The 23844-nt window shown below is 43.2% G+C and overlaps 1 protein-coding gene across 1 annotated transcript; it reads right to left on the minus strand.

The window, feature by feature from the left end:
• Nucleotides 1-1213: 1213 nt before the first annotated feature.
• LOC119950735 (calmodulin-1) lies at nucleotides 1214-23743 on the minus strand. The gene is made up of 6 exons (XM_038773424.1): nucleotides 23544-23743; nucleotides 19800-19830; nucleotides 17118-17261; nucleotides 7698-7804; nucleotides 6155-6290; nucleotides 1214-2474 (listed from the first exon to the last, which is right to left on the minus strand). Exons 1-6 carry the CDS (start codon nucleotides 23544-23546, stop codon nucleotides 2446-2448), a joined length of 450 nt encoding a protein of 149 aa, XP_038629352.1. The 5' UTR covers nucleotides 23547-23743; the 3' UTR covers nucleotides 1214-2445.
• Between the last annotated feature and the right edge of the window lie 101 nt (nucleotides 23744-23844).

Consider the following 23844-nt stretch of genomic DNA (forward strand, 5'->3'; position numbering starts at 1 on the left):
GCAATTAGAATATTTTATATACCAGATAAGAGCTGTACCTGGAAACATTGAACAGGTCTGAAATATTCTCTCCACAGGTGCTGCTACAGTAGTCAAGTGTCTAACACTTTCTTTGCAGCATCTGTAATACTTTAACTTTGTACTATGGTGACCATGCAAAATGAATGTTGAAGTCTAAGTCTGCTTTTAGTCCCACCCTCAAGTCTTCGATCTACCAGAATATTTTCCAATTTAACAATCTACAAATTAGTGAAACCCAATTGATACTGAATGAGAGGGTTTAATGAACAATGCAGCGATCAGTGAAAAGCACAACCTTCAAGTTTAATATACTGATTTGCAGTAGTAACCTTTCCTCGGAAAATGTGACAAATGCACAATGCTATTCACAAATAGCACTTTTTGATCCATTTATTGGTAGCTTTTGCTAAAACTTGGTAATACATAAAGCATTAAAGTCTGGTCTTTATACTTACAACACAGTAACATTAAGTTTAAACTTTTGTTTATCTGATGCACACGAGAAACTGGTATCTCCCACATCGAAACACAGCATCAAAAGAAATTGCAACGTATCATACAAGCTACCAGTATTATAAACCAATCACAGCAATTCCCAAAAGGATTATAGTTCATTTAGTTAAACAAGAGTTAAGTGCCAGTCTTGGTCACAATTTCAGATTCAAAAATTTCCACTGGGACTTGCAGCTTCTGTACATCCAGGAACACTTCCTAAAATCAGAGTTGGTGCATTAAACCTTCAGCACCTACAAGCCACAGAATGTTCTTGGGTCTGGATTCTGCTCTCAAGCAAGAGTGGAACTTTCAATCCTCCAAGCCTGTCCAGGTTGAAAGTAAGTGGAGAGAAAAAGAGCTAGGCTTCAGGGGCTCCAAGTAGAGGATAGGGGGGAGTGGGGATGGGGCGGGTCTTTCTTTGGTGCATATGAAGACTTGCATGTTGTATAATCATATGCAGTCTACTTGCATAAACACTACCAGCTCAAACTCTCCAGGCCCAAAGGAAATCAGCCTCGAGTTAGCTGTAACTAGAACGGTTAAAGCAAACAGCAGTGAAAATATTGGCAAAAAAGGACATTTGCTAAAGGGCCAATATGTAGTTTAATATTTCAATTACTTCAGCTTTCAGAACTTTGGAATTCTACATACAGCAGAGGAATACTGGTTTTAAATACAAAAGTTGGTCAGAAATTGCTTGGTTTGATAAGAATTTATTGTAGATTGCAGCAACAAGTTTAACATGAAAGTCAAGTTTTATAGTAAGCAAATTATTTAACTGCAAAAATAAATAATCAGGATATACCCAAGTTAAATACATGCCATGGTAAGTGATCTGGAACTGTGGCTTTGGTGCATTCAACTTCTGACTTAACAGAAACCACTTAATAGGCCTCTTTTAAAAAAAAAAGTATTTCTTGCAAACTCCCACTTATTAGCGGTTATAGTCTTACATAAGCTGAAGCACAGCGATCATTGGCTGATGTGAAAAACCAACCAGAAAACAATTTGAGGTCACTTACAAATCATGTGAATAACTGATAAATAGTGGATAAATAAATTTGGCACCCAAGAGACTTAAGTTAATGGTCTTTTATTGGAAAAAAAAGACTAGCATTTACAACTTGGAATGGACATAATTGTAATTTGCTGAACAGCCATGTCGTCATTGTGCTGAAGTCCTATGTAGATATATACTCTGACGGATCCAAGTTATGGTACAGAACAGAAGATAAACACGAGAGCCCAAGACACTCCCTCATCATAGGTAACTTTTTTTTAAAAATTCAGTGAACGGTAAATTGCCTGACATCCGTTTCACTATTAGTGCAATGCAGACACGTTAAGTTTTATACAGACATGCCATCCTTTAATTTTTTTTAAAATCAAGATCTTCAATCCTGGTAATTGTTTTGTGAGCACACATTAAGTATGAAAACAATTCCACTCCAGGGACTGTCATACAATTACAACCTTCTATCGTAGATTTTTTTTTTTTCTTGCCTTAGCACTCAAAAATTAACCAACTTTTCAGGAATGATCATCCTGGTACAATATACAAACTGGAAAAACTAAACTATTCCCACGAAGAACATAAAGTGGAATTAACAGAGCCAGGCTGTGCTCAACTGTCAAGCTGCATGCATGAAAAACTGGCCAGCCCAAACAGTGTGTTTATTAGCATGGAACTTCACAGAGTCCAATTGCCTTTGTTTTTAAGGTAGTACAAGTTTTACTGATGCATGGCTTGAAGATCTTTGGGGACAGGACCACTGATCATTTACATGCAGAGTTTGTGGACAGGTTTTTTTTTTTTCTTTTGACATTCAGTAACTTTTGCTATACAGAAACAGAATGAATAAATGAACATTTTGCAAGAGGTAAGTAAAAGATTTCAACTTTTTCTAGGAAGGGGAAAGGTAAAATTCTTCATTTTGCAGTCATCATCTGTACGAATTCTGTGAAGAGAAACAAGGTGAGAATTTAATTGATTTGTTTTCAGACAGTAATTTAGATATCAGCAATAGTTCAGAACAAGCTCCTTGCACAGGAAAGGTGGTTTCTTCTGAACACAACGACCAGGTCCACGTCAGTGCCACATTTCAATCAACAGGCACAGTTGAGTAACCTGCTTTCAAATAGGAGCCAGGACATAACTGTTTTGAATCAAAGCACTGCTGGTAAAAAAGGGACAGCTGAAGACTAACATTTCAGACAGAAATGTTCCTAAAGTGAGCCCATGCATTTCAACACTACAAAAACATGCACAGTTCCCTATGCCATTTAGCATGGGACAAGGCAGGAGATGGAAATAACAGCATTTGTCACGTCTCACTAGCTTATCACAGATCCATTACTCAGCAATTGTGCAACATGACAGCAATACACATCCAGACTTAGGGCCTGGTACCCAAAGGAGGAGCTAAGACAGCATTGCTGACAATGGACTTAATCCAGAGATTCTGGCCCAAAGACAGGACAAAACCAACCTGATCATTATAACTTTGCTGTGGCTGGCACATCTACTGACTGCACTTCAAAAAAAAATTTTCACTGGCTGAAAAACAATCTAATGGCTATGCAAGACATAATGTAAAAAGACAAACTTGCATAAAATCACTTTCTAACTTTCTATAAACTATGTACCACTTGAATACTATGTGTTCAATTAACCATTTCACCAATAATTCACCCATGGGGAATACATTGGTGGGAGATCTTCTATTCCAACTCTATTTTCATAGCACAAGATTGTGCCAGACAACGGAGATCAGCGGTGTTCAGAACGCTGGGAGATCAGCGGTGTTCAGAACATTCTAAAAAAAGATGGAAGGGAAGAAGGAAACCCGTGACAGAACCCCCTATAGAGGGGAGAGGAATGTTCAGATACTAGCCAGAAATGTTCCAAAGGCAAATAACTCCACAACTGAGATTATCCAACTCGGCAGAGCAGATCAAATGGGGAACAAACCAGCTGGTCATAAATTTGACAATCTAACTTATCCTGTTTTTCCTAGCACCTATTTTAGTTTGCAAATTTGACAAACTTGTATTTGGTTTCATCATGCTGGGCAGAATGCAAATCAGAGCAATGAATTAGCAGTACACCACTGCTTACAAGGCATACAGCCCTGACAAGGAGGAATTCCAGCATGCAGAGCAGCGTGGCCTGGATTTAATGCCTCAGACTAGTGGCTTAAGGGGAGACGAGGTGGGCATGGAATAAGAACCTGACCAAGGAGTGGGTAAGCTCACATGCTTTGCAGCTTTCAGTCTGAGCTTCATGGCAGCTATTGCAGCCTTGGGAGTTCATGACCTCAAATTGTGATGAGCTCCTCCCACTAGGGAGGCCACAACAGTTTGGGAAGCCCTGGTGACAAAACCGACCCCTTTAGTGATCTGCATGGACTTCATTGACGTTAATTAGCTCCAACAGTACAATCTGGAGGTTGGTTTTATAACAGTTTAGAGATGAAGGGCAAAAAACCATTCCATAGAAAGAGAAAAGAAACTCACTGGCTTCTTTATATAAAAAGGGAACTTTTAAACCTGGTTATGAAAGGTGAAGCTTAGAGCAATGGTCAGGAATTTCAACTCCCAATGGGCCTTGGAGCTTGTGCATGTCCAAACGGGGTTGGACCGATAGGCCGAGTGAATAAAGGAACTGAAAACCCAGGTCAGGTGACTGGTAGCAGAGCCCAATTTAGAGGAGTCTCAGGCAGAGGTTCAAAAAGGAGCTCCAAAGAGGGAGCCAGGCACAGGAAAGGTTCCAGTTCAGTTAACTCAAGAAATAGGCTCCAAAACAGAAAAGATATGCAAGGAGCTGAAAGTTGGTGAATCCATGCCATGGGCCAGATACCCCTTTGGAGCAATCATGTATTGCTTTGGAAACAAAGCAAATGCTGGAAAATCGCAGCAGGTCTGGCAGCATCTGTAAGGAGAGAAAAGACCTAACGTTGAGAGTCCAGTTGACCCTTTGTCAAAGCTGAAAGACTTGGAAAGTGGGAATTATTTATACTATCATAGAATTTAGTGCAGGAGGCCATTCGGCCCATCGGGTCTGCACTGGCTCCTGGAAAGAGCACCCTACCCAAGGTCAACACTCCACCCTATCCCCATAATCATCCCCATGATTTGCAATAGTCTCTACGGAGAATGCCCCATCCGATCAGAAAGCAAACCTAGAATCTTGTGATCTATGTAGCTGGCTGTTAACAGGTCAATGGACTACCTAGGGGTTTTAATGCACAGGAGGAAGGGGAAAATCACCTAACAATACAGATGCTGCAAAACATGTGTTAAATGAACTAGAACCCAAACAAAAGGATCTACTTTAAGCTTATTAAGCTCAAGACTGGAAAGGTTCAGTTCTACTATGGTTTTAACTGTGAATTGCAACAGTACAGGTCAGTTTAAATCTCTGTGAGCACTCGCAAAAAAAAAAAGTTTCAAATTTAATCCTTCTGAAACAAATGATCTCAGACAGTGCAGTAGTAGGATAGGCAGTTAAATCTATAGGATCAACACATCTTGGGCTCGAGTGTTCTGCTCTCACCAATTCTTGTTTAAAGTGCACCTGTGGACAGGACCAGGTTCTACAGTGCAGAAGGAGGCCATTCAGACCCATCGAATCTGCACCAGCTCTTGGAAAGAGCACCGCACTCAAGCCCATTCTTCCACCCTATCCCCGTAACCCCACGTAACCTTTTTGGACACCAAGGGCAATTTATCACAGCCAATCCATCTTTGGACTGTGGGAGGAAACCCACCCACACACGGGGAGGATGTGCAGACTCCGCACAGACAGTGACCCAAGCCGGGAATCAAACCTGGGACCCTGGAGCTGTGAAGTAACTGTGCTAACCACTGTGCTACCGCGCTGCCCCAATTATGGTGTTGAGCCACCCCATAATTGTATGGCCTTAATATCCAACTTTCCATCTCAAGAACAATCAGCGATGGCTGTGCAACAAAAGAGTAAAAATTATGAGAATGTCACAAGGAAACTACCAGAAGACTGCCAGTCGAATGAACACCACCTTCAAGGATGCAAGATTGAGAATAAATACAATATTGCCAAGATGTTACTGATACATGGATTTCATATAGCAACACACAAAGCAAGCTTCATGCGAGGGGTTGATTGGCCATTGGGGGATTAAATTCCTGACCGTTGCTCCAAGTTTTCATTTGCATAACAAAATTTTAAAAGTTCCCTTTTCCTCTTTCTATGGGATGATTCTTTTGATTTTCTGCTGAATCAGGACTATAATATCAAATATAATTCTTCATTGGATCATAATGAATTTTTTAGCACAGAGCCATTCAGCCCACTGTATCTGTACGTGGTCTCCAAATGAGCAATTGTCTTACTTCCATTCTTCCACCTTCTCCCCACAACCATGCCCTTTTTACCTTTTCAGATAACAGTCCAATTCAACTATTTCAGTTGAATCCAGTTCCACCACACAAGCAGCACATTCCATACCTTCACCTCTCACCGTGTGAAAACGTTTCTCACTTACTTGGAAGTCTGCTTTTGCAACTTACAGCTTTGGCACCAGTGGCAACTAAAAGCAACCCCCCTCCCCAAGTACTTTCCATTTATACCAGAGACAAAAGCAGAAAATAAACGTACCTTCATAGTTGACTTGGCCATCACCATCAATATCTGCTTCTCTAATCATTTCATCTACTTCTTCATCTGTCAATTTCTCACCTAGGTTTGTCATAACGTGACGCAACTCTGCCGCACTGATGTAACCATTACCATCCTGAGAGCAAAAGTGAAAATGAATAGTAATTTATTTCTTCAACAGTATCTACCCTAGAATGGAGATGGCAACAGGCACAGAGGAACTATCAATATACACCATTCGGAGTCCACTACGCATTCACTCATTGGGTCAAATCTCCTGGAGCTCCCTACCCAACAGTATCTTCGCCACAGACTGTACCTGTTAAAGCAACCCATCACCACTCCAGGAAACAAGGGAAGATAATGTTAGCCTTCCCAGTGTGTTAAAATACTACACAATACTGATAATACTCGTGATGTTCAAAGGAATTTGTGTAAAAAAGCATCAGATAACAGATTGCGCATAATCCAGTCCAGTCACTCTGGGATCGGCACATTAAAATTCACTACATCATTTAAATTCCTGTAACCTTATTTTGATCAATGCAACATATTTAACATTACCAGGAGCCAATTCACCTCCCCGAGTTTACAAGCACCGCCATCTTCCAGAAATACTCGCTTTGACCTAAAAGCATTTTGTTCACCACTGTAAACATGAAAGTCTCCTGCTTTTGGCAAAAGAATAGCACTCAGTCTGACAGGTTGATGCTGGCATATGCTTCAGAGTCTCCTTGCACTCTTACTTCATCAGCCCCATCACTATTCCATTCTCTCTGGTATTGTTATAACTTTCCCTTAAACACATCTTACTATTAATCAGATAAGATCACATGGTAAGCAGGGACAGGCATTACTGTCACCCGTTTCTTCATTGGATTTCTTTTGAACCAGAACAAATGAATGGACAGGAAAGGCAATTAACATTAGGTAATTTTCTCTAGAGACCAATTGGATCCTGTCTGAAACAGAATACTTCAGGGAGACTCTAGATTAGTATTATCCTCCCTGGATTTGTAATACAGAGATTCAGGGCAATGCTCTGGAGGACCAGAGTTCAAATCCCACCACAGCAGATGGTGAAATTGGAATTAAATTTCTATGAAACCTTGTTGATTGTTTCCTTATCTGGTCTGCATGCAACTTGGAAATTACTCAGTTAAAGGGCAACAAATGCTGGCCCCATAAAAAAAATAAAAATAAACTTAACTGGAAAGTAAAAGGGATTTTGTTGGCTTAGGGCTAATGAAGTGAATTAGGCAGAAGTATTAACAGGAAATGTAACTTGTACTGCCACACTAATATACACTCAGAGCAATCCACAATCTAGTTAGACATCCTTTCAAAATCACTGAAATATCTTTAATACTAATGATCTGCAAGCTGAAATGGTATTGAGCTATGATTTCCCACAACAGGCTCAGTGTCAAAGAGGGGCCACACCCTCTGCAGTAGCACAGTTTTATCTACTGGAAACACTGTACAGATTCTAAAGCAAACCAAAAGGGTTATTTGGACACCTAGCAGTATTTAAAATGCCCACCTTGTCAAATACACGGAATGCCTCACGAATTTCCTCTTCACTATCTGTGTCCTTCATTTTCCTGGCCATCATGGTCAAGAACTCAGGAAAGTCAATAGTGCCATTACCTAGAAAATAGAAAAGCAACAAGAAAAAGAACAATTAGGACACATGACAAAAGGAACACAAGCATGGTAATTAGTCATAGTTCAAAGGCCATAGACATTCTTCAGTGGAAGAAATAGAACTTGGTTAGATATAGCTCAAGTGTAAAGAGGCAGGCCTCCAGGAACTACCCCAACTGGTACAGGGAGTGAACCTGCATTACACGAGCCAACTGAGCTAACCAACCAACCAATCTCCACAACAAATGAACACAAAAGCATCAAAAAGTCCAACAGAACTTACTGTTGCACCCAGTTTTATAGAGCTAGACCTGACAGCAAACGCACTGCAGCAAAGCGCATCTCCCAATTTGGTAATCTTGTTTTGTATACTTCAGCTAAAGAACTTAGCCAATGTTTACATGCAACTATGAGAGATCTAAATTGCAGTGAGTTAATACTGGTCAAAGCTACAATTAAAAGCTGCTCAAGAGCCAACTTAAACTTCTAAATCAGGATGCGACCCCATACAGGTTCTGACCCAATTAAAGCGGAGATCCAATCTTATCAAACCATAAATAGATCTTCCCGAAATTATCCAGCTAAGCAGGCTCATGGTGACACCAAGTTAATGAGAAACTTCATGTTTATAGTTAATTATGCTCTATAATAGATTTCATTGTTCTCATTTCAATAATACCTTGCAGCACAATTTTCACCTTGTAATTAACTACATGATACAGAGGAGCCAGCAGTATTGAGTGTTCTAATTGTCCATCTTCCTGATATTTTGTCAGTTTTTGCAAACAAAAGGCTTGAGCTTTTGCTCTGCATTGGCCTGAAAACATCAAACCAATCCAACAGGAATCAACCACACAGTTCAGGAAATTAAATAATACACCTTCTAATCATGGACTGCCGATGCCAAGTTTGGGGATAATTATTTAGTGGATCAGGGTAGGGGCCTTGAATCAAAGGTTCCAGTGTATTATCTCAATTATGCTTTAAGATAGAATTTAAAAAGAACAAGTCAGTAGTGCCTAGCTTCCTATACAATATTCCTACATTTTGCTGAACACAATGCAGAAAGTATATCACCATTAGCAACATATGCAAAAAAAAAGGCTTCCACATTGTGGTTTGGCACACCCTGGGAATAGAACCAAAGCTGATTGAAACCAGATTTGCCCTAGTGGAGAATTTCTGAATTGATTCCCTGCCAAGTTGAGCTCTGGGATACGACTTGACCACACAAATCACAGAAGTTACAGCACAGGAGGATATTCAGCCTGTTGTGCCCATGCTAGGCACCAAACAAGACTGCAGCCATGTGTTTTGGCAGAAATCTATGCACAGGCACTATTGCTATTTCAACCAATCCGTCTGCTGTTGACTCACTTTGCAAGCAAACATTTTGGTGAAAATGCACCACACAAGTCAACAGTCTTCATATTTATGCACAAGCACAAGCCTAAGGATTTCGATAGATGCTCAAGACAATTACCGATTACCCAAAGAGAAACAGCCCCAATCCTGTATACTAATACATTGTTTACAACAGAAATAATGCATTAGCAAGTCAAAATACATAACTGTCTCAGCACTCTTGGGATTCCCTCATGTTGGGAAATCCTATTTGAAAATTTACACTACAGCATTTAGCAGAAATCATAACCATTGCCTCCACTTGTGCCAAGTGTCAGTCCAACAAGACAGTAAACAGCACCTGAACATCAGCACCAGACTCAAAGAGCCAGCATGTTTTTTTTAATGGTCCAACGGTCATTTATATTTTCAATACTGGCCTTTGTTATTGAGGCATTCTATGTACCAGATATTGCTCTACCCTCATCGTTACTCCAGTGATTGGATTACTTAGGAAAGAACGACGACTGATGTGAAACAATGACAGAAAATGGTCCCAACAAGCAACACGACAAGCCTGAAAACCACTAATTTGCATCTTTGTCAGGTTATGAAGTCACTAAATTCCTGAACATGGATGGCTTCAGGGGTGTCATTTACCCACTTAATTCCCTTGGACCATCTGGCTCCCATAACAGTTGGTCAGCTAAGCGTTTTTCACTGCTGCCAGGAGGCAGGAATAAATTCTAATACCTTCTCTCTTTCAAGCATTACAGAAGTCTGCAATTAGTCAATTAGCTAGGGATTCAACAGAATCCAAGGTCATTATTAATGCCCTCATTCAGCCAAGTTAGAAATAGACTGAAATAAGTACAAACCACTGGAAATTCAGGTCAGGCAGCATCTGTGGATAAACCGTCAAAACATTTTCGGTTGGTGACCTTTCATCTGAATTTGGGGGGGGGGGGGGGGAGAAAGAGAGAGGAGGAAGAGACAGAGAGAGAGAGCGAGAGAATACCACTTAACTCAGCCTCCCTATAATATGTTCAATGGCCTCAGTACCCACTACTCCTTAGGATAGAGAATTCCAAACATATGATTAGAGATTCCTCATCTTTAAATGGGAGATTCCCTTGCTCTAGAACTGTTCTATATTCACCCACAAAGCAACGGTGAATAGGAACCAGTGCACTAAATTGCTGTTTCGCCCAGGTGATGCTAATGGAGGGAATGGTAAAAAGGAGCAAGTGCTGCACCCCCTATGAATAAATACAACGGTATCGCAGTAAATGGAGTGAGCTGAGGAGTGGACCAGGGTGTTAGGATGGAAAGCTGTTTAGTGGGAGCATCATACGGTCATACTGGAGGTTACAGAAGGATGATCTGATGAATGGAGGCTGGAATGGCAGACTTCGTCAAGTGGAGGTCATGTCTTACAAATTTGTTAGAATTCTTTGAGGTGGTAACAAAAGTTAGACAAACGAGAACCAGTGGACATGATCTATTTAGGTTTCCAGAAGGCCTTTGACAAGGTGCCATATAGGAGGCTGTTAAATAAGTCAAGAGCCTATGTGTTAAGGATAGGATCCTGGCATGGATGGAGGTTTGGCTGACTGGCAGAAGATGGGGATAAAGGGATCTTTTTCAGGATGGCAGCCGCTGACTAGTCATGTGCCTCAGGGGTCGGTGTTGGAACGACAGCTTTACACAATGTACATCAACGATCTGGAAGGAGGAACTGATGGCACTGTTGCTAAGCTTGCAGATGATACAAAAATATGCAGAGGGACAGGTAGTATTGAAAAAGCAGGGGGTGACATAAGGACTTAGACTGGCTGGGAGAGTGGGCAAAGTGGCAGATGGAATACAATGTGGAAAAACGTGAGGTTATGCACTTGGGTAGAAGAACAGAGACATAGACCATTTTCTAAATGGAAAAAGCTTCGGAAATCAGAAGCACAAAGGGACTTGCGCTTGAACATTCAAGATTCTCTTAAGGTTAACGTGCAGGTTCAGTCAGAAAGACAAATGCAATGTTAGCATTCATGATTAGGGCTAGAATACAAAGAGCAGTTTTGGGCCCCGTGTTTAAGGAAGGATGCTCTGGCCTTGGAAAGGGTCCAGTGGAGGTTCACAAATCGCTAGTCATACGAGGAGCGGTTCAGGACTGCGGGTCTGTACTAGTCAACAGTACTCAGTAAGAGGCGACACGGTGGCGCAGTGGTTACAGCACTGCTGTCTACAGCGCTGAGGATCCAGGCCCAGGGTCACTGTTCATGTGGAGTTTGCATATATCCCCCCACCCCCGCTTGCAGGGTTTCACCCCCACAACCGGGCAGCACGGTAGCATTGTGGATAGCACAATGGCTTCACAGCTCCAGGGTCCCAGGTTCGATTCCGGCTTGGGTCACTGTCTGTGCGGAGTCTGCACATCCTCCCTGTGTGCGCGTGGGTTTCCTCCGGGTGCTCCGGTTTCTCGTTGCCCTTAGTGTCCAAAATTGGCCTTAGTGTTGGGTGGGGTTACTGGGTTAGGGGGAGGCGTTGACCTTGGGTACTCTACATTTATTTTAAAAAGAGTACTCGTTAAGAGTAACGGATATGGGGATCTTATTGAAACATATGATACCGAGGCCTAGATAGAATGGGTGGCACGGTCGCAATGGTTAGCACTGTTGCTTCACAGCACCAGGGTCCCAGGTTTGATTCCCAGCTTGGGTCACCTTCTCCCTGTGCCTGCGTGGGTTTCCTCCGGGTACTTCGGTTTCTTCCCACAAGCCCCAAAAGATGTGATGTTAGGTGACTTGGACATTCTGAATTCCCCCTCAGTGTACCTTCACAGGCATGACGACTAGGGGATTTTCACAGTAACTTCAATACAGTGTTAATGTAAGCGTACTTGTGACAATGATAAAAAGCTTATTATTTTGAATGGATGTGGAGAGGATGTTTGCACTAGTAGGATAGACTAGAACCGGAGGCCACAGTCTCAGACTAAAGGGACAATCCTTTAAAATGGAAATGAGCAGGAATTTCTTCACCAGAGGGTGGTGAATCTATGGAACTTATTGCTGCAGAAGGTTGTGGAGACCAAATCACTGAGTGTCTTTAAGACGGAGATAGATCGGGCAGCACGGTGCAGTGGATAGCACTGCTGCATCACGACACCGAAGTCTCAGGTTCGATCCTGGCTCTGGGTCACCGTCCGTGTGGAGTTTGCACATTCTCCTTGTGTTTGTGTGGGGTTCATCCCACAACCCAAAGATGTGCTGGGTAGGTGGATTGGCCACACTAAATGGCCCCTTAATTTGAAAAAATGAATTGGGCGCTCTTAAATTTATTTAAAAAAAAGACAGATTGATAGGTTCTTGATTAAGAAAGGGATCAGGATGGGCAGCACGGTGGCATGGGCAGCACGGTGGCACAGTGGTTAGCATTGCTGCCTACGGCGCTGAGGACCCGGGTTCGAATCCCGGCCCTGGGTCACTGTCCGTGTGGAGTTTGCACATTCTCCCCGTGTATGCGTGGGTTTCACCCCCACAACCCAAAGATGTGCAAGATAGGTAGATTGGCCACTCTAAATTGCCCCTTAATTGGAAAAAATAATTGGGTACTCTAAATTTATAAAAAAAAAAGAAAGGGATCAGGGGTTATGGGGAGACGGCAGGAGAATGAGAACCATATCAATGATGATTGAATGGCAGAAAAGATTCATAGAACATAGAACAGTGCAGCACAGAACAGGCCCTTCGGCCCTCAATGTTGTGCCGAGCCATGATCACCCTACTCAAACCCACATTTCCACCCTATACCCGTAACCCAAAAAACCCCCCACACCCCCACTTAACCGTACTTTTTTATTAGGACACTACGGGCAATTTAGCATGGCCAATCCACCTAACCCGCACATCTTTGGACTGTGGGAGGAAACCGGAGCACCCGGAGGAAACCCACACACACAGGGGGAGGACGTGCAGACTCCACACAGACAGTGACCCAGCCGGGAATCGAACCTGGGACCCTGGAGTTGTGAAGCATTTATGCTAACCACCATGCTACCCTGCTGCCCTTAATTCGATGGACTGGCCTAATTTTGCTCCCATGTATTATGGTCAAGCAAGTGCAGTAAATGGAATGAACCAACGGTATAGTCAACACAGTATTGGTGCAAGGTGACTCAAAGATAGAATCAAAATGGTAATTTAAAAAAATTAATTGACAGGGTGTAGGTGTCACTCATTATCCCCAGTGCAATTCATAAGGTGGTGAGCCATCTTCTTAAACCACTGCAGCCCGAGGGTTTAGGTACACCCACTTTGCTGTTAGGGAGGATATGCCAGGATTTTGCAACAGGCAGTGAAGGAATGGCGATATATTTCCAAGTCAGGTGAGTGACTTGGAGGGCAGCCTCCAGCTGGTGGGGTTCCCAGGTATCTGCTGCTCTTGACCTTCTAGGTGGTAGTGGGTCTGGATTGTGCTGTTTAAGGAACCTTCCCAGGTTACTGTAGTGCATCTTTGTAGAATCGACAGAACAGAAGGCCATTCGTCCATCGAGTCTGCACCAGCCCTTGGAAAGAGCACCCTACCCCTGTAACCCCACCCAACCGTTTTGGACACCGAGGGCAATTTATCAGGGCCAATCCACGTAACCTGCACATCTTTGGACTGTGGGAGGAAACCCACGAGGAGAGCATGCAGACTCCACAGTGCCCCAAGCCAGGAATCGAACCTGGGACCCTGGAGAAACTGTGCTAAAGACTATGCTACCGTGCTGCTCTGTTAGTTGGTGGTGGAGGGTTTGACTGTTTGTGGAAGGTGGAGCAATCAAACGGACTGCTTTGTCCTGGATGATGTTGAGCTTCTCGAGTGTTGGAGCTGTACTCATCCAAGTAAGTGGAGTATTCCATTACATTCATGACTTATGCATCGAATGTTAGGTCCTCTCTTATAGTAGATGGTCAGCAACGTAACTTGCCGCTTATCAGCCCAAGCTTGGATATTTTCCAGGTCTTGCAGCATTTGGACATGGACTGCTTCCATTATCTGAGTCGTCACGAATGGTGCTCAACATTGTGCAGTCATGTGTGAACATCCCCAATTCTCCCCTTATGATGGAAGGGAGGTTATTGATGAAGCAGGTTGAAGATGTTTGGGCCTAGGACACTACTCTGAGGAACTCCTGCAGTGATGTCCTGGAGCAGAGATGATTGACCTCCCAACCACCACAATTTGTGCCAAGTAATGAGCAGAGAGTAACCCCCCCCCCCAAATTCCCATTGATCCAGTTTAGCTAGGGCTCCTTGATGAGATAGAGTGAAATGTTGCCTTGATGTCAAGGGCAGTCATTTGCTATGCATTCCTAGTGCTGGAGGGCAGCATTCTATGCTGTGGGGGGGTGGGGGAGAAGAGGAGAGACTCTGCTGATTACTTGGCACAAATTGTCAGGGGGGGAGGGGAAGAGAGAGAGAGAGAGAGAGAGAGAGACACACACACAGAGAAAGAACAGTCACATTCCCGCCTCCTATTGTACACTGGATGCGATTTTCAGGCAACTCCTCACACAACACTCCCTAAACGATGCATTTGTTGTACTACACCCAGCAGTTCAAACCCAATATCAAATACACTACCTTCGCCACAGAACTCAAAAGCTGAGGCTGCACGGTCAAGATCAGCAACTCAGATCAGAGCACTTTAATGTACAGTTGAATGTCACTTTACAGTCAATCAACCTGCAAGATCCACTTAGAACTGCAAAAATGGCTTCTTCCTACAAAAAAAAGTACTAACTTTAGATGCCAATTGGGTGTACCCAATTCTCTTCCCCCCCTCCCCAATTAAGGCGGGAATTTAGCATGGCCATTCCACCTACCCTGCACATCTTTGGATTGTGGGGGTGAGACTCACGCAGACATTGATTGATTATTGTCACATGTACCAAAATACAGTGAAAAGTGTTTTTCTGCGGCCAAGGGAACGTACACAGTAGACAAAAGAATAATCAACAGAGTACATTAACAAATGGCACACCAATCAATAGTGATTAGTTACAGTGCGGAACAAAGGTCAAACAAGAGCAGCATAGGGCGTAGTGAAGAGTGTTCACACAGGGAACAGACCAGTCCAAGGGAGCGTCATTGAGGAGACTAATAGCTGTGGGAAAGAAGCTGTTCCTATTTCTGGATGTGCGGGTCTTCAGACTTTTGTATTCTGCCTGATGGAAGGGTCTGGAAGAGGGCAAAGCCTGGGTAGGAAAAGTCTCTGACAATGCTGTCTGCCAACCTGAGGCAGTGGGAGGTGTAGACAGAATCCATGGGAGGAAGGCAAGCATGGGGAGAATGCACAAGCTCCACATAAACAGCGACCTGGGATCGAACCCAGGTGCTCAGCACCGAGAGACAGCAGTGCTAACCGCTGCACCACCCAAATCAAAATAATTAACAAAATGACCCTCTGTGGTTAGTATTATAATAGTTATTGTAGAAGACTTAACATGAATTCCATTTTGGGATTTAAAAGATGCTCCTGCTAAATTTATTTAATATCACTTCCCATAGTTGAATTGTCCCTTTTGCACACCACTCAGCCCTATGAGCTAGTCCAGAGGATCAGAAGTTCTAACAGCTTACCCAACTGGTTGGTCACAATGTATGTCACTGCAGAGAATGAGAACCATTTAACCAGCAAGGATCAGAGATCCCAGAATTCAGCCTCATCTCGTCCTTCCCAATATTTTTAGCGGTGATTTACCAAAATACTGAATTGTGGTGAAGTACTTTTCTAGGAGCAGAGCTTTGCAATTCTGTAAATTTAGCAGCTTAATATGACTGGGAAAGAGTTGGTAATGTCACTGGACTGGGAATCTAGAGGCCCAGGTTACACTACATTCCCTTCCCAAGTTCAAAAAATCTGGGAATTGAAAGCTAGTCTCAATAATTATGACCTTGAGACTATTGATTATTGTAAAAAAAAAACAATCTTTGGTTCACTACATCACCTCTAGGCAAGGAAATCCGTTGGCCATCCTGGTCTGGCCTACATGGGACTCCAGATCCAATAATAGGGTTGACTCTTAACTGCCCTCCAAAATGGTCAAGCCGCTCAGTTCAAGAGCAATTCAGGATGGGCATCATAGGCTTTGCCAACAATGCTCACACCAAAGAATGAACAAAAAACTCTCGAGCAAGCATTTTCTGATGGGCTTTTACCTAAAAAAAACATAAAGGGATAGTGTTTACTGTGGGAAAGAAAGGTCCCATGAGTCCTAGAAGTTCAGAACATTGTGCTCAGCTGCAAGTATCAGATGATAAACAAAAACAAGTACCAAATCTTTTTTAAAAACTTCCACCTTCACTATTCACAACAACTGACATTCAGCATCAGTGACAAATACTCAATGCTGCATTCTCGCTTTAGAATGCCTAATCATTCCACATCGTAAAACTCCAGGATGTTCAACGTTGCCTTACTGAACAATTATATTTAGAACTATCCGGCAGCGAGAGAATTATGCATTGAGCCAGTTACTCCAATACCACAAATACTCAAGACTTCCCAATCATTGTCCTAGTGAGATTAAATGAACGATCCAAACCTCGCAGCTTGCTATGAAAAGTTTTTCTCAATATTCGATTTACACTATGATTTGGCATATAGTCAAAAACCACCTGGTCGTGTAAAGCCATTTCTCCAAAAAACAGTATTGTATTTACTCACAGCAAGAAGTCACCACTGGAAAAACCGGTGTGTTATCACACCGACATCTCAAACAGGTTTCAATTATTAACTCAGCAAATTCTAGCTCTGGCATTCAAAACAGTCTTGTGTGATCAGTTGTGACCCAGGTTTTCTTTGGGGGAGGGGGGGGAAAGAGAGATGGAGGGAGGGTGGGAGCGAGGGGGAAAGGGGAGGAGCCAAATGACTCAATCTAGTTGCCTTCATGAAGCCAAAGTGGGGGGAAAAACATCAAACTTACCATCTGCATCAACTTCATTGATCATGTCCTGCAACTCTGCTTCAGTAGGATTCTGTCCCAAAGATCGCATTACAGTTCCCAACTCTTTCGTTGTGATGGTGCCATCACCATCTTTATCAAAGAGGGAGAATGCCTCTTTGAATTCTAGAAAAAAGTTGACATGAGAAAGGACTGGTTACACAATCTGGAACAACTATGCACTAAAATTAAAATACACTTAAAAATAAATTGAAGTTGCACAAAGTAGTGTTATGGTAACAGGCTACAGATTTAACAAACGACAGCCTGACATTACAGCAGCAGTTAATTTCACAGTCACTGGGAAATTACCGTAAAAACGTGGACAAATGTTTGCAGATTAAAATTTGCCATTGAAAGCAAGCACATTCTGTTTCTATTACAGGGTGAAATAATTTAGATTGTGGTAATCCTGCCACATCCCACTAATGCTTAAATTCACTGACGCCTGTTTTACCCCACTGGCTAGCTCATAAATTTGTGACAATGCCCTAATCAACTGGTCAGAGCAGTTAGTCACAGTGCCAGCATGTTCAGGCTTGCAACCAAAAGCAGGTGGAACTGATGTATATTGTTTCTTAGCAACTGAAGACACCATCTAGCTAGAGTAGTTACTGGTAGGAGTTATCAACTTGGCATAAGAGCCCAAGGATTTAAAAAAAAACTTATGCAGGTGACCTGGTATTTGAAAGATGGACAATATTTTCATGCTGTAGGAATATTCCTGGCTTATTTTAGTGAAATCTCCAACCACCTTTAAATGAACTTCAATTCAAAAGTACACCGATGGACCAAACAGTGCTGACTTTGCTACACAAATGGTGCAGTTGCTGAAGCCGCATCATGGATTCACGGTTTTGCTAAAGCTAGCCTGAAATGCAATTCTTAAGCATTACAAAATTATTCCTTTTTTTGTGAACGAGGGTATTCAAAAGAAAATTACAGAAATGGACATGTCAAGTTGCTTTGTGCCTGAAACAAGTTTGCTTTTACTTTCGATCTCCTCCTCTCACACCAAGATTCATAAACAGCTTCTTCCCCGTTGTTACTAGACCTGAATGGACTGAACCGATCTCTCTACACATCTTCTCTACTGTTGTAGCACTATACTCTATGCTACACCCGATGTCCATGTATTTAATTGCATATTTATCATATGTCCTATGATTTTCATGTATGGAACAATCTGCCTGGACTGTACACAACACTTTTCACTGTACACATGACAATAAATCTAAAAATTACAGGTAAACTGCAACAATTCCATTCAGGAAGATAAGTAGGCCCTGCCAATCTGAGAGGACAGGATAGCACTGAAGCAGAATCCACATTTTCTGCTTTGAGCTCCTCCACCTTGTAACCTAAGTATTGCCCCAAGAAATCCACATGAGCGAAACTAGGTGACTGTTTGGCACTATTCCAGACTTCAAACTTGGCAATATTCACACTATTCTAGGTTTCAATACTAGGGCAATATTCACCACTTGTCTCTGCCTTTTTAGAATTGCTCTGATGTTTACTGCTGGTACAATTTTAGTTATTCAAAAATTGCCATCTGGTTAAACAGGTCTGCCAGGCAAAATACAACTAACTGCATGTACACTTCATAATGTTCAGTATTTAAGGGCAGCACGGTGGCACAGTGGATAGAACTGGGACTGCGGTGCTGAGGACCTGAGCTCGAATCCTGGCCCTGGGTCACAGTCCATGTGGAGTTTGCACATTCTCCCTGTGTTTGTGTGGGTTTCGCCCCCACACCCAAAGATGTGCAGGGTAGGTGGATCGGCCACGCTAAATTGCCCCTTCATTGGAAAAAAATAATAATTGGGTACTCTTAATTTTTAAAAAAAATTTCAATATTTTTCATCATACATCAATGTAGCAAGTGTGGGGCAGCAACAACACCACCCCCTCCCCCCAAAAAATCCTGTAATTCGTTTGGCAATGACCTAGAAGCATAAACATAGAAAAAAGGTTCAGGAGGAAGCCATTTAGCACTCTGTCCCTGCTCCACCATTCATTATGTTCATTCAACTCAATAGCCTAATCCTGTTTTCCCTCCATATCATTCAATCCCCTTCAGCCCAAGTGCTATATCTAGCTGCTTGAAATGTTTTGGCCTCAGCTACTTCCGGTGATAACGAATTCCACAGGCTGACCATTGTCTGAAGAAATTTCTCTTCATCTGTCCTAAATGGTCAACCCAGTGTCCTGAGACTGTGATCCCTGGTTCTGGAACAACCCTGACTACTTGGCAGCACCATTGCAAATCGATCCTGAAGAACAGGATATGATTCATTAAGATTCAGCCTACTTCCATAAATGTATTCACTACCATAGGAGGACTCCATAGTGCCTCAACCATTAGACCATACTTTCCCCGATACATTTCATATCACAGCAGCCTGCAGCAAAAGATTAAAGTTGAATCTTTAGAAGGAACAGGCTAGTGTTAGCTGACAAATCTGATGGACCCGTTTCTTCAGGGTCAGGGGCTTGCTTAGCCCCTCAATTTCAGAAAGTCCTTCTCCACAGATGCATCAAAAAAGCAGATCACAATTGAACACTAATCGACCTGCCATCTACCTTGCTCTCTTGGATTTGTACTAGTCTAGCCCGAATTCAATAAGTACTATTTATGTAAGGGAATATTTACTCACTTACCAGCAATCTGCTCTTCAGTAAGTTGGTCAGCCTGCAAGACAAGTTAAACCATTAAATGCATCTGGGAGTTTTGACAGGGGGAAACATATTTAAGTTCTAGACTTATGAAAGCAATAGTCTGAAATGTATCCACAATTCCTTAACTTCACTATCACTGGAAACAACAATTTCAAAAGGAACACAAGCAATAAAGAGTGCAGACAAATTTCAAATCAAACTTGAATTTGAATATTCACTCAATATTTTTTAAATGGGCAGAGGAAGAATTTGCACCAGTATTAAAAAAGTGACAGGTTAGACCGCATTTTCTAGGCCCAAGTTTTAAACAGCATAATTTTTAACGGTAAATCTGAACTGTCTATGATAAAGTCAAAGGGCAAAGACAACAGAACATTGAGTTGCTAGGGTCTAATGATTGGAGGGGATGTTGCAGGAAACAGCAAATTCAGGTTTGATAACTGAAGACTGAGGTTTTTGTTGAAATTACCACAGCCAGAGAGAGATGATTGGGACATGGTATTCCTGATGTGTTTAAAGCATCTGTATAGTGTTTGAGCAATGGCACCCTCCCTAGTCACATTTGCTGACAAACTGCCATAAACACCTTCGTGAAATTCTGTCTGAAGATTATGAACAGAGCCACAATTGCACATGTTAACAAGGATCCATTCCACTGTAAAAGTTCAGTGGTGGCATGGAGCTATTTGTGGTCAGAAGAGACAGAGTACCATTGTGGCTGAAAACTGTTTCAAAAACAACTATTTCATGTTTCAGTTCCCACTGGAGGGTGTCTATGTGCAATAGTGACATGGTGGAAATATCTAAATGGGTTTCAAATTGGAACTACATTGGGCCCATTTTGCCATGTACAAGAATGAACCTGTGCCCATCCACATTAGACTACAATGGGCTAATTCAACTCATACAAGCCAAAAATAGGTAATGCAAAAAAAAATTCAGCTACAAAGTGCCTACATGTCATTTTCAAACAGCTCAAAATTACGGTAATCTTTCAAGCTGAAGTGCCCAAAGAATACTTTCTCAGAACACGTGCATCCCATTTTCTCTGCCATACTTTATTTTAAAATAGAGTAAACAATTATTTTTTCCCCCATTAAAGGGGCAATTTAGCATGGCCAGTCCACCTATCATGCACATCTTTGGACTGTGGGGTGAAACCCACGCAGACACTGGGAGAACATGCAAACTCCCAGGTCCTCAGCACCATAGGCAGCAATGCTAACCGCTGTGCCACCATGCTGCCCTCTTCTCTGCCATACCCGAGTTGATGGCAGAAAAGTAGGTTTTTGTACACCAGTTTCAAGTTCATCTTCCAGATTAGACACGCAAGGTCATAGTGACATTAAAAAGGTTCAAGGAAACATGGCTGGGTGTCGGGCAGGAGAACTGGCTTTTAAATTTGGGAAAAACTAAACAAAATGGTTTATTATGACGAGACACAAGTCAGTCAATCTCTTGTATTTGTTCTCCAGGAGGGGGCAGCAATATTCACCAGTCTGCACAGAGCATTAACAGTGAAAGTTCTGTAAGGTTTGGGGCCCACCCATTAAGATGGGAAAGTGTGTTTTAACTGGCTTGGAAAAGGTGGAAAATGTTGGGTGTATCACACAGCAAAGCACTGGCAATCATCCAGGAAAAAAAGATGTGTTGTAAGGAAGGGGACAGAACACATTCTTGGAATTCATAAACTGCTATGATTCATCTACTTCCTCAATAAAGTATATAGGGACAGTGGGCTGAATTGCTATCTGTGCTGTAAAAAAAATCACTGCCATGCGCGACCTTTATTAACTTCCGATCCAGTTAATACCAATTCCCACAACAATTGAAGTTATCTAATTAACTTAAAACTATATATAGCTTAATGGCTCTTTAAGTCAATACCTCAATGTGCAAATAGTTTCAATACAGGACCATGAAAAATTGTTCATTAAATTAAACTTCAAACCCTACAATCACACACATCTTACACCAAACCCTGCAATCACTTACATTTTACACTAAAAATGATACTCCAGCTGACAACAAAAGCCAATTACATAATTTGGTAGTCATACCCAGTGTGTTATGTAACCAGCAAGTAAATAGTTGCAATTTTCTAAACAGAAAACAGCCACTTCAGTAGGTCACACACAACAGGTTAAATTTGCAACATTTAGTCACACTTGCAGCATTCAATTCTACCAACACACCCAAAATCCAAGCACAGCCACGTGAAATACAAGCTTGTTAGGTCAAAAAGCAAATGTATTACCAGGAGGCCTCTTTAAAAAAATGGTTTTACATTAGTAATTTACATGCTGGCACAGGTGTCACTCACACATGACACGAACAGTACAGCATATACAAGAGAATTACAGGTTAAAGACAAGAGACTTCAACTACATTCCAGCAGCAAAACAATGATTCACCACTTGAAGCGGAAAAGTCTGCAATTACGTAATGTACTTGCCACAAAAGACAGTTATGTGCAAAGATACTTAAAAAAGTTAGTTCACCTCATCTGGCACATTGGACCAATACCACAAAACAAAATGCAAGGAGCTCCAATATCAAACAATTAGGATCGAACCAGATGGACCCCTTGCAGGCTCAACAAGCAAAAAGAAATTCAACACCCTCATGCACTTTTAGCCACAACCTTTGAATTAAAACACAACTGTCTCCTACAAAACATAATACGAAAGAACAAAATCCAGCCCAAGAAAACAAGGTCGCTCCAGCCTTTTGGTAGGCAACCATACAGTTAACGATTCTGCAGTTCAGACAGAGATGTCTGCAGAAAACAGAGGCGGAGGTAATAAAAGCACCCCCCCCCCCCCCAAAGAGGTTGACTGAACCTACTTTAATCTTAAATAAGTAGTGGTATTGGGGGGGGGGGGGGGGGGATTAAGGCAAAGAGAGTTTAATGCAGTATCCTCTCCTAGCAGCTTCCCCTCCATCCCACCAGGTAGCTCTGCACAGACGAGGGAAGAGATGCCGCCACAGCCCCTCGCCAGGGTTGGGTGATGAAGATGCAGCTTCATCACCCCCAGAATAGTGGGGCTGCAGAGGTAAAGGAGGGGTGCAGGCCAGGGTGGGGGTAAAGGGGAGGCTGTAGCCCGTATTGAGGAGGCTGTAGCCAGGGTGGGGGGTAATGAGGAGGCTGCAGGCAGGGTGGGGGCTGCAGCCCGGGGTGGAGGTGTTGCAGCCCAGGGGGGGGGGGGGGGGGGGGTAAAGGGGGTCTGTAGCCCAGGGCGGGGGGTAAAGGGGGTCTGTAGCCCAGGGTGGGGGGTAAAGGGGGTCTGTAGCCCAGGGCGGGGGGGGGGGGGTAAAGGGGGTCTGTAGCCCAGGGTGGGGGGTAAAGGGGGTGTAACCCGGGGAGGAAGAGAGGAGGGGTTCAGCCGCCCCCACCCCGCGGACCGGGAGGCAGGACGGAGCTCCCGCGAGAAGCGATCCCACTCTCTGCTCCCTCAGTAGCAACCGCCGAGCACCCCGGACACAAACCCACCCCTCCCTGCCAGCACTCAGACCGGGCAGGGAAAGGGAGATGCCTTCCTCAGGCTGACGGAATATTTAAGCGGGCTGCCGCCGCATGACAACCGCCGCCATTTTGATGGTTTTCCCCTTTTGCTCCGCCACACACGCGCTCTAACAAACCACCGCATTTTGGGGAAAAGCAACCAGCGGCCAGGCTGGCACCGAGGCGCGGGGAAGAGAGGCGGTCCGGCCGGTCAGACGCACCATGTCGAGTTTGTTGAGAGGAAGCAGGCAGGCGGTGTGGGTAGTGGCTGGGAGAGGCACTGACGGACCGCAGACTCAGGCAGCAGCTTCTCCAATCGCCGCGATCCCACTGGCGCCGATTACCGCGCTGCCGCCCCACTGCCCACTACTTATATACTGTGTATCCCTCCGCCAGCCGGCCGGCCCGCACTGCGCGCGGGGGGGGGAGGGGGTGGGGTAAAGAGTCTGCGGCCAAACCCCTCTCATTTACAGCATACCCCCCTCCCTCCCTCCCTCATCCCTTCCAAACACCCCCTCATCC

This window comes from Scyliorhinus canicula, chromosome 2, assembly GCF_902713615.1.
Source record: "Scyliorhinus canicula chromosome 2, sScyCan1.1, whole genome shotgun sequence".
NCBI lineage: Eukaryota > Metazoa > Chordata > Chondrichthyes > Carcharhiniformes > Scyliorhinidae > Scyliorhinus > Scyliorhinus canicula.